At 42.3% G+C, this 17,145-nt stretch overlaps 1 protein-coding gene across 2 annotated transcripts in view; it reads left to right on the plus strand.

The window, feature by feature from the left end:
* Window positions 1–17,145, plus strand: part of DTD1 (D-aminoacyl-tRNA deacylase 1) — a 165,752-nt gene that overhangs the window by 17,864 nt on the left and 130,743 nt on the right. For both annotated transcript variants that reach the window (XM_078371465.1, XM_054255256.2), the window contains exon 4: window positions 14,941–15,047. In XM_078371465.1, coding sequence (XP_078227591.1) covers window positions 14,941–15,047 — 107 coding nt within the window. The remainder of the gene's footprint in view (window positions 1–14,940; window positions 15,048–17,145) is intronic.

Raw genomic sequence — 17,145 nt, forward strand, 5'->3', positions numbered from 1 at the left:
CTGCACTCCTCCCTGCTCTCCTCCCTGCACTCCTCCCTGCACTCCTCCCTGCTCTCCTCCCTGCTCTCCTCCCTGCACTCCTCCCCACTTCTTTTCATCCTTGGCCTCCTCACATTGCTGGGCTCCTCCCAACCTGGTGGCGTCAGGTCAGCTGGCTTCATAACGTGGTGTTTCCTTCCTCCACAGTGAGCACTGCAAGAGCAGACAGAGGTTCCAAGACAGGAGTAGATGTGCGGTCCCTTCAGACCAGGCCTGGAGAGTGGCGCAGCCTCACTTCTGTTGCATAATGTTGGTCAAAGCCGTCTCACAGCCTACCCGGATTCAAGGGGAGGGGATGCGGTCCTGCCCTGCAGTGGCAGGAACGTTAAGGGGTTTGCAGCCATCTCTAGTCTTCCGCAGCTCATAACCCTGATGCTCTCAAAGGGTGGAATTTTCCTCTTTTCATGACTGTTTCTCAAATTGCTTTAGGGGAAAAACTAGTGCGTAGTCATGTTATATCTTCCCCTCTACTGAGAATGAGCTAAAGCTTGAGGATACATTATTGAGTTTCTACACTGACTGAGTAGGCACAGGAAACTGGGTCACTTGTGTCCTCTACAGCACCCCAGGGATCTCTAGCCTTCAAATGAATGCTGAAGGCCTCGTTTGGCAAGAGGCATTGAATGCTCTCCAAGTTGAGTGCTAAACATGCATTTATAATTAGAAAAAAAAAGCTATACCAAAATGGAATAGTGGAGAAGAGCGACCTCTGCTCTCAAGCTTCTAGTTCCAGCTCTGAGGGGTTTTTAATGGGCTCAGAAAAACATTCACCTGTCAGCTTTGTTCAGCAAATCAGAAGCTGCCACAGTATGCAAAAGGATTACCTATATATTTTCTGCTGGGTTTGATTTGTTGTGGGCATCCAAGAGCTAGAGAAATGCGACCAGACATGTCAGAGGGCAGCAGTTTATGATGGCTTTTGCTCCATGTGCTCTGTGGGGTGTCCATGATGCCCGTACCTCTCCTGCTTCATAATGCAAAGAAAAGGTGCCAGGAGCTGGAAGACCACAACTAGTTTTTGCTTTGGGCTTAGTACTTGATTTATATGGATTCGTTTAATTTTCTTCTCTTTTTACTATTTAAAGCATTTTAACAGCATGAGTGAACTTTCAGTGGAAGCCTGCTTTATATACTTTGGCAAAGACTGTGATGCCAAAGGCATTATTTTTCTTGTGAATTTAGGAAATTGCAACGTGGGATCGTGTCATCATTGTTAATGAATAGTAGGGTTGGCAAACTGTGGTACAGGCTGATGCTCTTGTGTAAAAGTTTGACACAAATGTCAAATGTTTGGCCAAATAGGTTTATATTTTCTATCATTCTTTCCTTTTCTTTCATTCTTTTCACAATTTGCTTACTGACTTCCTTATTTATTCCTGCATGTCTCCTTTTTGGTCTTACACTTACATCGTCTCCATAGCTACAATTTAGATCCCTCTTCCCAAATGGCAAACTATATTCACTTTCATTTTAAAACCCTATCTTTTCATGATTTCTGTGATATGCTTAGTTGATAATTGTGAACAGCAACCTGACCTTGCCAGTTCTCCCTTCCCCTACCTAAAATAACTGTGGCCACCTTAAAAGCAATGTCAGCCACCACAGTGGCTCACACCTATAATCCCAGCATTTTGGGAGGTCGAAGCAGGAGAATCATTTCAGCCCAGGAGTTCTAGATCAGCCTGGGCAACATAGCAAGACCCCAACTCTACAAAAAAAAAAAAATAAAGAAAAAATTAGATGAGCGTAGTGGTGCACACCTGTAGTCTCAGCTACCTGAGAGGCTGAGGCAGGAGGATCGCTTGAGCCCAGGAGTGCAAGGCAGTAGCAAGCTATGATCATGCCACTGCACTCTAGCCTGGGTGATAGAGTGAGACTCTGTCTCTAAAAAAACATATTTTTAAAAAAGCAGTGTCAGTGGTATGGTGGGGTTTTGGACTCCTGCAATAATGGCAGCGTGCCGATGCACAGTGGGTGCTTTGTTATTTTGTGTGATGAATGCCTCTGAGTCTCAGGAGATGAGGACTGGTCCATTTTGGTGACTTTGCCATCCTCTCTATTCTTTCCATTGCCTCTGGGCTCTTCCCCCTCCTGACCTTATTCTCCTTCCTCACTTTTATTTAATTTTTCTGAATTTTCTCCACACGTCTGGTCATGAATTGCAGGGTCAGCTCTTTTTCCTTGCCCAAGAGTCTATAACAGCAATTTAATTTCAAGAAATAAAGGCAGTTTTTAACATAAGATACAGGCATAAGTAGAAAGGAACTTCTGTTCACTGCTGTTGGAATCCAAGTAAGTGAGGTGACTTGGGATGAAAGCAAAAGTCTGAACCATTTAGCAGGAGGAATGGAAAGAGCTCAAAACCTTGTTGATTCAGGGATTACGAATTCAGAAAGTATATATATATATTCCAAATTAATTAATTAATTAAGTAATTAATTTTAGAGTTGGGGGCCTTGCTCTGTTGCCCACTGGGGTGCAGTGGCGTGATCATGGCTCACTGCCACCTTGAACTGGGCTCAAGTCATCCTCCCACCTCAGCGTTCCTGAGTAGCTGGACTATTGGCACGTGCCACTACACCAGACTCAAATTCAGCAATATTGATTAATTAGTTGGCTGTCTCTTTATAGTCTTCAACAAAGGGTTTATTGTGCAAATGAATACCATTAAGTGGTATAGCCTCATAGTCATTCTTTCTCTTTTTGGTGTCCTGAGTGAATCCTTTCAGTTTGCTAATTCTTTCTTTATGTTTAGTCTAGAGTTTAGCCTTTCATTTGCGTTCCATCATTTCTAGTATTTATTCTTCTTCCTTAATTTGTTAATATTATTTTTTATTGTGGTAAAATATACATAATATAATTTTTTTTTGAGATGGGTTCTTGCTCTGTCACCAAGCTGGAGTGCAGTGGAGCGATCTCAGCTCACTGCAGCCTCAGCCTCCTGAGTTTAAAGGATTCTCATGCCTCAGTCTCCCAAGTAGCTGGGACTACAAGTGCCCTCCACCATGCCTGGCTAATTGTGGTCTTTTTTAGTAGAGACAGAGTTTCACCATGTTGGCCAAGCTGATCTTGAGCTCCTGACCTCAGGGTATCTGCTCTCCTTGGCCTCCCAAAGTGCTGGGATTACAGGGGTGAGCCACTGCATCTGGCCTTTATTTTAATTTTATTTTTTTATGAGACAGGGTCTCCCTCTGTCACCCATGGTGGAGTGGAATGGTGCCATCTCAGCTCACTGCAACCTCTGCCTCCCAGGTTCAAGTGATTCACTTGCTTCAGCCTCTCAAGTAGCTGGGATTACAGGCATGCACCACATACCCAGCTAATTTTTGCATTTTTAGTAGAGATGGGGTTTCTCCATGTTGCCAAGGCTGGTCTTGAACTCTGACCTCAAGTGATTTTCCTGTTTCAGCCTCCCAAAGTGCTGGGATTACAGGGGTAAACTACTGTGTCAGGCCCCATTTAACCATTTTACAGTGTAAAAACCATTTTAAAGTGTACATTTACAACATTGTACAATCATCGGCACAATCTAGTTCCAAACATTTTCATTACCCCAAAAGGAAACACCATACCCATTAAGCAGTCACTCCTCATTCTCTCCTGCCCTTGCCCCTGGCAACCACCAATCTGCTTTCAGTCTCTATGGATTTGCCTATTCTGGATATTTCATATAAATGGAATTATACTGTGTGGCCTTCTGTGTCTAGCTTCTTTCACTTACATAATGTGTTCAAGGTTCATTCATGTACCGCACGTATCAGTACCTCATTCCTTTTTATAAGTAATTTCCATTAGATGAATACACCACATGTTGCTGTTGATGTACAGTTGGGTTGTTTTCACCCTTGGCCTATTGTTAGTCGTGCTCCTGTGAACATTTGTGTAAAAGTTTTTGTTTAAACACCTGTTTCCAATTCTTTTGGGTATCTATTCAGAAGTGAAGTTGCTGGATCATATGGCATAACCTAGGGAGGAGGTTCCACAGTAGCTGAACATTTTACATGCCTGCCAGCAATGTATGAGGGTTCCAATTGTCTGCATCCTTGTCAACACGTGTTATTTTCTGCTTTTAAAAAATTTAATTAATTAATTATTTATTTATGATAGCCCTCTTTAGTGGGTTTGAAGTGGTACATCATTGTGGTTTTAGCTTATGTTTTCCTAATGACTAATGATACTGAGCATTTTTTATTGTGGTTGTTGGCCATTTGTATATCTCCTTTGGAGAAATGTCTACTCAAGCCCTTATTTTAAAATTGACTTGTTTGTCTTTTTGTTGTTGAGTTATATTGTCCTAAAATGAAGAAGCTGAAGCAAAATTAATAGAAGTAGAGAGATTATCTGGGTCAACCTTGAGGATTGCAACCCAGGAACATAGATTCAAATTGCTATGAATATACACTCTGATTAGCAGCAGTTACAAGTAGATTTTCTTTCTTTCTTTCTTTTTTTTGAGATAGAGTTTCACTCCTGTTGCCCAGGCTGGAGTGCAATGGTGCCATCTCGGCTCACCGCAACCTCCACCTCCTGGGTTCAAACGATTCTCCTGCCTCAGCCTCCAGAGTAGCTGGGATTACAGGCTTGTGCCACCACACCTGGCTAATTTTGCATTTCTAGTAGAGACGGGGTTTCTTTATGTTGATCAGGCTGGTCTCGAACTCCCGACCTCAGGTGACCCACTCTCCTCGGCCTCCCAAAATGCTGGGATTACAGGCGTGAGCCACTGCTCCTGGCCACAAGTGAATTGTCAAAAAGAAACTAAGAGGCAGTTTCTAAATTGTTTACCAAGAAATTACATTAAAACAACCTGAGCTATTGATTGACTATACATTGTTTTTTGTATCACAGATTCTAGGAACTAAAGATAATGGTGAGGTAGCTATCTGCAACAAAATGCCCTCACACAATTGACCTGGATATGGGGAAGAGGTGGTGGGGTTACGGGGTGAGGCTAAAGTGGTGTGACTGAAGGTTTCTCTGGGCTTGATAAACTTTGCACACTTCACAGAATTCAGACTGCTCTGAGCCATTTTTCTTTTACCAGTTGTAGGAGTAATGTATATATTCTGGATAATAGACCTTTATCAGATTTGTGATTTGTGGACTTTTTCCTCTTACTCTATGGGTTGTCTTTCCACTTTCTTGATAGTGTTCTTCAATGCTTGAAATTTCCTAATTTTAATGAAATTCAGTTTATCTCTTTTTTATTCATTTTATGATTATGTTTTTGGTGTTATGTCTAAGCAACCCTTGACAAATGTGAATGTCTTGAAAATTAACTCTATGTTTTCTTCTCAATGTTTAATAGTGTTGACTCTTACATTAAGGTCTCTGATCTATTTTGAGTTAATTTTCTTATATGATGTGAGATAAGGGTCTAGCTTCATTCTTTTACAAGTTGATATCTGGTTGTCCCATTACCATTTGTTGCAAAGACTGTTCTTTCACCCATTGAGTGATCTTTGCACCTTTGTTGAAAATCAAGTGACCATATATGTGAGGGTTTACTTCTGGGCTCTCAATTCTATTTCATTGTTCTATGTTTCTGTCCTTACATAGTACCATACTGTTTTGATTACTGTAACTTTGTAGTAAGTTTTGAAATTGGGAGATGTGAGTCTTCTAACTTTATTTTTCTAATTAATGTTTGACTAGGTAGTATGATCAGGTAGTTCAAATATTAAAATGATATGAAAAGGTCTAAACTGGAAAGGTTTGCTCTCATTCTTATTTCTGTCCAGACTGTTTCTCTTGCTCTATAGACGTAATCACTTTTATTAATTTTTTCTATCCATCTATCCATTTGCAAATGTGAGCAAATATGAATTTTTAAAAATATTTCCCTTCTATTCAAAAGGTAGGATGTGATATACTGTTTTATATCTTGGCTTTAAAAAAAATTCACAGTGTTTCCTAGAGATTCTTTTCATAGCAGTTCAGAGACTTCTTTCTTTCTTTTTTCTTTTATTCTGAACGAATTAAATCTCTTTTTTAAACTGCTATGTACTGTTCTATGGCAGGACCATAGCCTGGCTTATTTAACAGACCTTGTATTGTTGGACTCCTGGGTTATTTCTAATTTTTGTCTCTTAAAAACAACAGTGACATGATGGATGCATTTGTACATATGCTGCTTCATATGCAGTCGGGAGAACCTGTTGGATAAAGTCTCAGAAATGGCATAGATGGTGCCAGTTGGCCTTTTGTAGGCACTGCACTTTTCTGCAGTGTGAGACTGCCATATTTCTCCTAGCTCTGTTGGCAGAGTGTATTTTGAACTTCTAGAATTTCACCCATCTGTTAGATAGCCCATTATAGTTTTAATATATAGAGTGTGGTTGGACATTTTTTCAGATGTTTGAATGACTTGTGTTTCCTTTTCTCTTAACTGTTTATGTGTTTTGTCCTTTTTTTTTTTTTTTTTTTTTTCTTTTTGAGACAGGGTCTGGCTCTCTCACCCAGGCTGGAGTATAGTGGCATCATGATCATGGCTCACTGCAGCCTAGACCTCTCAGACTGAAGCAATGTTCCCACCTCAGCCTCCTGAGCAGCTAGAAACACAGGCATGCACTATCAGGTCCAGCTAATTCTGAGTAGCTGGGATTACAGGCACCCACCACCATGCCCAGCTAATTTTTGTATTTTTAGTAGAGATTGGATTTTACCATGTTGGCCAGGCTGGTCTGAAACTCTTGACCTCAGGTATTCTGCCTGCCTCAGCCTCTCAAAGTGCTGGGATCAGAGGCGTGAGCCACTGTGCCTGGCTATTTTTATATTTTGTAGAGATAGGGTCTCACTACATTGGCCAGGCTGGTCTCAAGTTTCCTGGTTTAAGCCATCTTTCTACCTTAGCATCCTGAAGTGCTGGGATTACAGGCATGAGCCACCTCCTCTGGACTGTTCATTTGTCAGGTTCTTTATTTCTGTGAGTGTTTTATACATGCTGTGAGTTGCAGATATCTTTCTCTGTTTTGTCATTTGCCCTTTGACCTTGCTTAAGGAACTGTTTGCTGGGTACATAATTTTGATTCTTAAGCAGTAGATTGTCAGTTTTTTGTAATGTCTGCTAGCTTTTGAATCAAGTTTCATGTGATTCATGTGACATTTTCTACTCCAAAGTTACAAAGAAGTTTGGCTGTTTTTCCCTCTCCTGTTTTTATGCTTTCATTTTTTACTTTGAAATCTTTTATCTATTTGTAGTTTTTCCCATGTACATATAAAGCATGGATTGCACTTTATCTTCAGGTGTTTACTAAATGGCTTCCCAAAACCATTATTTAAAAAACCACCTTTAGCTTTATTAATTTGAGTTTCTGGCTTTATCTTCTATTAAATTCCTATATGTATTTATGAACTTTTAAATTTTATTTCTTGTTATTTTTAATTTTTAAGTTTTAAAAACTTCCATTCACTGAAAAAATTTTGTTTCCATCCTTTTTATCTGTCTGTCTTGTCTGTTTATATGCTGAAGACACAGTGTTTTAGCTATTGAGGATTTTTACTGTGCTTTCCTACTAGGTAAGGTCAGTTTCTCCCACGTTGTTCTTTAGAGTTTTTCCTAGCTCTTCTTAAATGTTTATTTTTTTCATATTAATTTTTAAATCAGCTTATGTACTTTGAGAAAGTAATCATGTTATTTTTACCTGGAGTGTGTTAAATTCATGAATTCATCAATCCTCTGGGTCTCTGTGTTAGACACATTAAGTTTGGCTGCCTGTTTACATATCCCCACTTGGGTATCTAAGAGACCCTCAAACTCAATGTGTCTAGCTCTGGCCTCTTAATTTCACTTCCTGATCCCAAACCATGCCACTGTGGGCTTACCCATATCAGTTGGTGGCAATGCCAGCCTTCTAGTGGCTTAGGCAAAAAAACCTCTCAATGAACCAACTAAGATGCTAGATGGAATATATTTCTTTTATTCTTATATATTTTATTCATTTGACTTTTATTTCTAAAAATTTTCCTACAACTTTCTTAGGCTGACTTTTTTTTTTGAGATAGGGTCTCATTCTGTCACCAGTGCTGGAGTACAGTGGCATGATTATAGCTCACTGCAACCTTGAGCTCTTGAGCTCAAGCAGTCCTCCTGCCTTAGCCTCCAAGTACCTGGGACTATGGGCGTGTACCACCACACTTAATTAAAAACAAATTTTTTTTTTAGAGGTGGGGTGTTGGCATGTGACCCAGGCTGGTCTTGAACTCCTGGGGCTCAAGTAATCCTCCTGCCTCTCAGCTTCCCAAATACCTGGGACTATAGGTATATCCCACCCTGCCTGGCTGTTAACTTTTTCTTTGAAATAATTCAGGCTTACAGAAAAGTTAGATAAATAGTAAACTTCATCCAACTTCTATTGAGAGCATCTTACACAGTAAGTTCTCAAAGTACAGTCATCAAAATGAGGAAATTAACACTGATAACATATTATGGACTGCACTACAGACTCACTTGAGTTTTGCTAGTTGTCCCACCAATGTCCTTTTTTCCGGTCGGGATCCAGTCCAAAGTTCCACACCACATTTAGTTGCTGCTTCTTAGTCTCTCTCAATATGTGGTTATTCCCTTGTCTTTCCTTGTTTTTCTTGACCTTGCCACTTTTGAAGAGTCACTTATTTTGTCAGATTGTAGAATGTCCCTCACTGTGTGTCTACCTGATGTCTTCTTGTTATTAGATCGAAGTTAGGCATTTTTGGCTAGAATACTACAAAAGTGATCTTGTATCCTTCTCAGTGCATCACGTTGAGGCACGTGATGTCGACATGTCTCATTATTTGCCAGATTTTTTCTCTGTCACGTTACAGTTTTCCACTTTGTAACTGGTGAATGTTTTGTGTGGAGATAATCTGAGACTATGTGAATATCCTGTTATTCAACCTACTCCCACTCACTAATTTTAGCCTCCATCCATGGTCTTTGCCTGTGACAGTTATTACTGAAGTACTTGCTTACTCAGTCCATCTTTTTTTGAAATAAGTTTATTCCATGTATATTTTGCATTAGAAATGTAAAAGTAAATTAGGACTTTAACAAAAATCTTCTGTATTTTTAATAATGGTTATATTCTTAAATGATCTGTGTAGGCTAAAATGGCTGGGTGAATCTCATTATCTTGGTTAGCATTCAATTACCAGATCCAGGGCATCTTGGCTAATATTTTCCTTTTTAAAAAAAATTGTTTATTTTACTTTAAGTTCTGGGATCCATGTGCAGAACATGCAGATTTGTTACATAGGTATACATGTGTTATGGTGGTTTGCTGCACCTATCAACCTGTCACTTAGGTTTTAAGTCCTGCATGCATTAGGTTTGTCCTAATGCTCTCCCTCCCCTTGCCCTCCACCCCCGAAAGGCCCCCGTGTGTGCTGTTTCCCTCCCTGTGTCCATGTATTCCCATTGTTCAACTCTCACTTATGACATCTTTTTAAATATATCGATTTACTGCTTAGGAGGTGAGGAAGACTGTCAGGGTACCTCCGTTACCGGACTGCAGGAGAAAGAGGCCCCTCCGCAGTCTTCTTAAACAAGCAGTTTTCTCTTGCTTGCCAAATAAGAGTTTCATTTTTAAACAGGAGGGGAATTTGCTTTGTTCCGGTTTTTTTTTTTGCTAAGTATTAACCTGGTAAACACATTTCCTAATCATGAGCCATGCTGAGTAAACCTTCCCTGGCCTCTGCATAGTGCTCTTCTAATATAGGCCTGCAAGCAACTTCCCAAGTGTTAGTGTAGAACTTTTGCGTCTGTATTCAAAGGAGAAGTTTGTCTATGCTTTTAAAAATATTCTTCTCTACTTTGAAATTTTAGGGTAAGGGTGATACTGGCCTTGCAGAACAGACTAGAAAACTTAAAATCTTTTCCCATGGTCTGGACCGATTTAAATCACACAGGTGTTACTGTTTAATAGAACTTGCTAGTGATCTCTTTGGGCCAGCTTCCTTGGCTGTTGCTCTGGTCAGTTTCCCAACAGCCCTCAAGTTCCTCTGGGCAGCGAATTTTACCTGTCAGCTCCTTCATAGCTGGATTTTCTGGTCTATTGGAAGACAATTTTATCTGATGTTTAAAATGATTCTGAAAGGTCTCTATATCTAGAGTCACATTCACTTTCTCATGTGGTTTGGTTGTATTTCCCCCCTTTTCTCAATCAACGTTTTTAGTTTTTTTTGTCATTTCATCGTTTTGCTTTAATGTTCACTCTCTTCACTTTAATGAGTGTGTGATTTATTTGGTTTATTTTCCTGGTTCCTTATTTCATTCCATTTTAGTCTTATTTTTTAATAAATGCACTTACGGGCTGAAACTTCGCAGTCTGGGATGGCTCCTCCTCCTCACATCTGGTCCATCAGCAAATCCTGTTAGCCTCACCTGGGACATGCACACGGATGCTGAGAACAGAACGCACTTCTGCACCCACCCTGGCCCAGGCTGTCTGCATCTCTCATCTAAATCATTGTGACAGCCTCTTAATGGGCCTCCTGCCTCCAGCTGGGTCTCCTTTCAGGCTACATCCAACACAGCAGCCTGAATGAGCCACTTCCCCCATAGACATTTATCCTATGTAGTACTATATCCTATGTTTATCCTATGGTACTGTAATAACATACTTTTAAGTTAGGAAAACTTACAGGGATCACTTTGCCTCACTTCTCAACAATTACAAGAAGAACTATGCGTGTGTGTGTGTGTGTGTGTGTGTGTATGTGTGTGTGTAGAGACAGAAAAAGAGCATGCACAATAGAGAGAGGGCATGCCACTCCGGGGACTGTGGCTCTATGGCTCTTGTCATGAGGGTGACAGGAGCTGATGGAGGTTGGTTCTGAGCAGATGCTCACTCTGGCCATGGGGTTGCCCTGTCAGGGACGGAAGCCTCATCAACTCAGATCAGTCTACCTTGGAGCCTCTGTTAGGCTGCTCCTGCTGGGTCTTTTGTCCTTGGAGGCTCTGACCTGGGTCAGAACCCTGCTGTGAAGCCCTTCAAAGGCCACTCTGCTCCTAAGGTGAAGACATATTCCCTAGGCTGTTTCCCAAGCCATGTCCAGCCACAATGCCCAGCCCAGCACATCAGAGCTCCTGCCGTGAGGTTGGGTGACAATATACTGCAAATGCATAAGAAACTCATAATAAAATGCCAGCAACATGGAAATGTACTGGATTTGAATGCAGACAGACCCTCTCCCATTATCACAGTCCCAGGGAGAAATTACAGGCCAAGATTAATTTTGTAATCAAATCCAAAGCTTTGAAGACCAAAGGAAGACATGAAATCACGTCCCATGACCTCATGAGCTCAGAAGCCACCTCCCCTGCTGTTTTTTGTGGATGGGTGTCCATGCATGATTGAGTCTGGGTTCATGCAGCAGCCTTGTCCAAGCTGTGTCTGAGATGTGTCATATAGACGTCCTTGTAAGTCCTTTGGGGGCCTCAACACTGCATCATCCCCACACAGGCTTCCTTGAGCCTCAGTTAGGCAAACAGACAGCCTTCAATCCTGCAGAGTTATCCCAGGTAGAGTAATATCAAGGACCACAGCAGAGCCCAGAAATGTCAGAGCAAAGTTTGATAATCAGGGAATTCCTTGCTTTGGATCTCCTATTATGCAAGAAGGCTCCTTAATTGTCTTGAATTTGTGACCTCGGGATGTAGGCATGGTTGGGAATTTAACTTCCTAGCTAAAGGTTAATTTTGGTCCTAGGCATTTACCATTTTAATGTTTGTTTCTTCTCCTGGTTTTGACACTCTTTAGTTTGGAACTGATGATAGCCCTATTAGTGAAAGGTGCGCTCATTTTCCATAATTAGGTATTGGGTCCCTCAGTACTTCTGCTACAAAGTTCCAGGCTTGAGACAGTTGCTTCCAATAAATGAATGGCCCCCTCAGATGTAGACACTACCTCTGGGCAGTTGCAGAGCCAAGCAGAGAATGCTGATAAGGGGAGCCCAGAGCTTGAGAAGAAGCCACAATAGCCCAGGTCTGCCTTTCCATTTCCCTCCATGGCCTTGAGTGTGGCCTGGAGTCAGACCTAGGCCTAGCCCTCAAACTGTGAGAAAATCAACTGCCAGGGCCCAAAGGGCCTGTAATGTGCCCGTTTGCTGACAAAACAGATCTTTTAATCACCAAGTCACTTAGGACATATCATTCCCAGAGCTACTGGTCTCTGTCAACACCCCCAGAGCCCTTGACTCAGCTTTCCAGGCACCCTTGAGCCAGGCGTCTGCTGTTGTGTTGTCCCAGTGGTGGTTCACTGGCACTGGCCCAGCCTCTGGGGCACTGAGGATGCCAAAGAACACTCCTGTCTCTGTAGAAGCAGCTCTGTACTGCAGGACATAGCCACCATGGATGCTAGTGGCTTCCAGAGTCACACTCCCAAAGTCTGTAGGCACAATCCTGCACATCCAGATCAAACTCCTCTAGCAGGTGGTGGCTCCAGCCTGGCCCCAGGCTTATTTTGAACCCCTCAATGCCACTCATATGCTTTATTTCTTGGTGTCCCAGCCTGTAACACACTGTTGGGGTTTCTATCAGTAACAGCCTCCTGCCTGCTCATGTGCTGAACAGATTGAAAGTAGAATGAAGAGGAAGCCTGGGGTGAGAATGCCTCCTTGGTGGCAGATAACTGCCTTTAGGGGATGTGCTTAGATGGCCTGGCCTGATGGTCAGTGTCTAGTGCCATGTCCCATACTGGTCCCCAGAGGTCGGCTGAGCTCCAATCCAGTCATGGCCACACAGGGCAAGCTCTGGAGAGCAGAGAATATGGACTTGCTCCCAGCCAGGCCAAGAAGCAATGGCGCATGCCTTTTGTTCTCCCCATTTTTCTTTCATAGCATACTTTTTTGGCATAATATTTTTCTGTCCCATCCCTGCAATTTGCTCATATACTAGCATGGTCAGTGGTAGGCATGACAATAATAATAATAATAATAATAATAATAATGACTATGATTTCCTGTACACTCACTGTGCTGAGCTGTACACTAACCTATGTGCACCCTTGTAACCACCCCAGGACAACTGTCCTGTGCCAGAACAAACTGGGGCACAGAGAGGTGGTGCGAGCCTTCTTGGCCAGTGGCGAAAGTCAGTGAAACATTGTCCAAAGGGGCATGGACACCAGTTTTTGCAGCTACACAGGGAATCTGCAGTGAGGCACTCTGGTTTGTGGCTGTCAGGGCCTTAGAAAGTTCTGCTGGAGTTGAGTTCATGGGTGGTTAGGCTGTAGCTGAGAGTTTGCCTGCTTTAAACATACAGCACAAGCATGTTTAACATGTGCTTAACCTGCAGCTCTGGGTAGAAAGAATGCTGGGACTTAATATTTAAGAACAACTTGATCATATCACCATAGGAGCCCAGATGTCATTTTATAGATATGCTTGTGTGTGTGTATGTGTGTTTAATGTGTTTATTTTCCCTGGCTAGCATAATTCTTCCTGGGACCTTTACCCTTTAATCTGAACTGGAAAAAATGTTACCATTTTAAGATCTCTTAAAACATGTCTTTGGATTTATCATCTGTACAGATGGAAATTCACATAATTGTTCTATTCTTAACTGAAGAAAAACAGGAAAAGAAAATAAATGTCTTGCTACTTGGAATGATAAACAAGGTGAAACATATGCTGTATATCCTGGCAATAGAAATTCAAGGTTGGAAATAATTCCTGTCCTCCTGAGCCTGCCTTCAGCCTCCCTGAGGAGTGCAGTGCCTGAAATTTTCTACTAATTGTAGCCGTAATTTTAGCATGCAATTAAACACATGATTTCCTTCCCAGCTGATGTTTTTTGGTTAGTCTGACATGAATGAGACAAAAGCTCTATTGATTTGAACGCCACTGTAAGCTGGTAGGAGGTCACAGAAAGTCATCATTATTTGAGCACCCCTCCCAGTAGGATCTAGATTAATCTTGCTAATAAACATGGCCTATGGCTTGGGTGCTTCTAATACAATTTCCAGTGTTACTATCTGTAGGCCAAAGAAAGCTATCTGTTGGCATGCTCATTTTGCTGAGTCCTTCCAAAGGACCACTGGTAGGAAAGACTCAGAGGTGGAATTTGTGAGGTAATGGTGGCAGGAACAGAGACTTATGGTGGTCACCCACGTTGCAGAAGAAGCTCAGGGTGTGAGGCCTGCCTGTGTCCCAGCAGGCCCAAGAGCAGCACCTTCCATGGAGGGAGATGGAGGGTTTTATTGCATAAAATGCAAACATGACATGGCCTTCCAGAATGCTCTGTGTTTGCCTTCCCAAAACATACAGTTCCGGTAACCCACATTCTTTCCCACCCTTGGTGTTACCAGACTTTTTATTTCTAGCCAATTCTGTTGGGCATGCAGCAGCATCTGTGCTGTTTAATCCTGCATTTCCATCCCTCCTTACAGGGCTGGCCAGCTTTTCCTGTATTGACTGGCCGATCCTCCTCCCAGTCAACCTCCTTCTCCAGTGTGACCCAGGTTTTGTATCATGCTGATCTAGGTGTGTGATATGGTTTGGCTGTGCCCCCACCCAATCTCACCTTGAATTGTAACTCTCACGATTCCCACGTTTTGTGGGAGGAACCTGGTGGGAGGTAATTGAATCATGAGGGTGGGTCTTTCCTGTGCTGTTGTCATGATAGTGAATAAGTCTCACAAGATCTGATGGTTTTGAAAACAGGAGTTTCCCTGCACAAGCTCGCTCTTTTTGCCTGTTGCCATCCATGTAAGATCTGACTTGCTTCTCTTTGCTTTCTGCTGTGATTGTGAAGCCTTCTCAGCCATGAGGAAATGTAAGTCCATTAAACCTCTTTCTTTTGTTAAGTTGCCCAGTCTTGGGTATGTCTTTATTAGCAGCGTGAAAATGAACTAATACAGTGTGTTTTTGGATAGAGTAATCTGGGGTCTCCATCTTTGATAACTGTTTGGATTGCTTTTTCAGATGGCAAGTTTGGGGCCTACATGCAGGTGCACATTCAGAACGATGGGCCTGTGACCATAGAGCTAGAATCGCCGGCTCCCGGTACTGCCACCTCTGACCCAAAGCAGGTAAGCCTAGAATCTGGTGCCTGGCTCTGTCCGTTGGGTGCCTATAACATCTCTTTAGTACCTGGAAGAGTCCTCGGTCTGAGGAAATACATTATACATGTAACCTATTTATTTTAATACCTGCCTTCCCAAGAATCGTGTTTACAATGTACTCCTGCATACTGTGGTGAGTGGGTACAGTACTTCTCCCTTGCCTTCTCCTGCCTTTGAATTCCAGAGGACATGTCCTATGCAGAGCCAGGTTCTTCCTCTGGGCTTTTCTTTCCCTATCCAGGTACCATGGCGCCCACCTGCCCCTGGGTGGCAACAGAGCAATGGCCCTAGATTGGCTTGATAACCCATTCCAAAAGGTTACCTGAAGTGAGTTTGGTCCCAGGTGTGGGTAGATGTAAATCCTGATTTTTCTAGAACAATGTCTGACCTGGATTTGCTGCCAATTTGTAAGCTTTCATAAGAAAAGTAATTAAAATAGAGAAAGGAAATGCGTAATAGTCCTTGGAACCCGTGTAGTCTCACAGATGCTTAGCACACTTGTAAAGGCTTAATTAATGCACTCACTGGATAGAGACATGTGGGGCCTGGCAGGCTGTGACAGGCAATGATGCAGTGGTAAGGGGGCAGCACGATAGAAACTTGAAGCTGGGCACCTGTTCAAAGCCAAGTTCGTTCAAAACCAACCTATTTAGATAGGGTCTTGCTCTGTCACTCAGGCTTGAGTGCAGTGGGGTGATCATGGCTCACTGGAGCCTGGACCTCCCAGGCTCAAGTGATCCTCCTACTTCAGCCTCCTGAGTAGGTGGGACTATAGGGATCTGCCACCATGCTGGGCTCAAATTTGAATTTTTGTAGAGGGGAGGTTTCACTGTGTTGCCTAGGCTGGTCTTGAACTCCTTAAGTGATCCACTAGAGGGCCTTGGCCTCCCAAAGTGCTGAGATCACAGGCAAGAGTCACCATGCCTGGCCAAAGCCAGATATTTTAAGTGGAATGTAATCTTTCCATTTTATTTCTGTATTATTTCCTTCTTGTACTGCTATAAAGAAATATCTGAGTCTGCGTGATTTATAAAGAAAAGAGGTTCAATTGGCTCATCATTCTGCAGGCTGTATAGGAAGGATGGCTGCAGAGGCCTCAGGAAACGTACAATCATGGTGGAAGGTGAAGGGGAAGCAGGCACATCTTCACATGGCCAGAGCTGAAGAAAGAGAGAGCAGAGGGAGTTACTACACACTTTTGCACAACCAGATCTCGTGAGAACTCACTGTCACATGAACAGCAAGGGGGAAGTCTACCCTCATGATCTAATCACCTCCCACCAGGCCCCTCCTCCAACGCTGGGGATTCCAATTCGACATTAGATTTGGGTGGAGACACAAATCCAAACCATAGCAGTTTCTGACTCTATGTATTGAGGAACATGTCTGATTCAGTAGGCTAGACTTCAGGGGTAGTAACTGAGGGTCCCGGAATTACTAATGAAAAGTCCACATGAAATGTAAGCGTTTTATTTTGAAATGATTTGAGACTTACAGGAAAGTTGAATAAAAGAGTTTCCATATACTTTTTTATCCAGCTGCCTCTAATTTCAATATCTTACATGACCATAACACGATGACCAAGACTTTGAAATTAGTGTTAATGCAGTACTATTACATTAACCTCATTACACACCTTATTTGAAGTTCACTAGGTTTCTTAAATGTCGTTTTTCTGCTCCAGGATAATGCAGGATTCCACACTGCATTTAATTGTCACTTCTGCTTAGTCTTCTCCAATCTGACTGTTCCTCAGCCTTATCTTTTGTGACATTGACACTTTTCAAGAGTACTAGTCTACTATTTTTAGAATTTTCTCACATTGGGTTTTCTGTGATTATATTGAGGTGTAGTGTGTGTTGATAGAATAGGAACTAGCACAAAAGTGATCTGTGCCCTTCATAGTGCATCCTACCAGGAGGTATGTGGTATTGATTTGACTTGTTACCAGTGATACCAGCCTTATCACTTGGTTAAGGTGAAGTCTACCAGAAATCTCCATGTTAGATGAAGTTCTAATCTCTCTCCCCTTGTCTGTCCCTGGCTCATTCACAGCAGACAGCTT

Source organism: Callithrix jacchus, chromosome 5, assembly GCF_049354715.1.
Source record: "Callithrix jacchus isolate 240 chromosome 5, calJac240_pri, whole genome shotgun sequence".
NCBI lineage: Eukaryota > Metazoa > Chordata > Mammalia > Primates > Cebidae > Callithrix > Callithrix jacchus.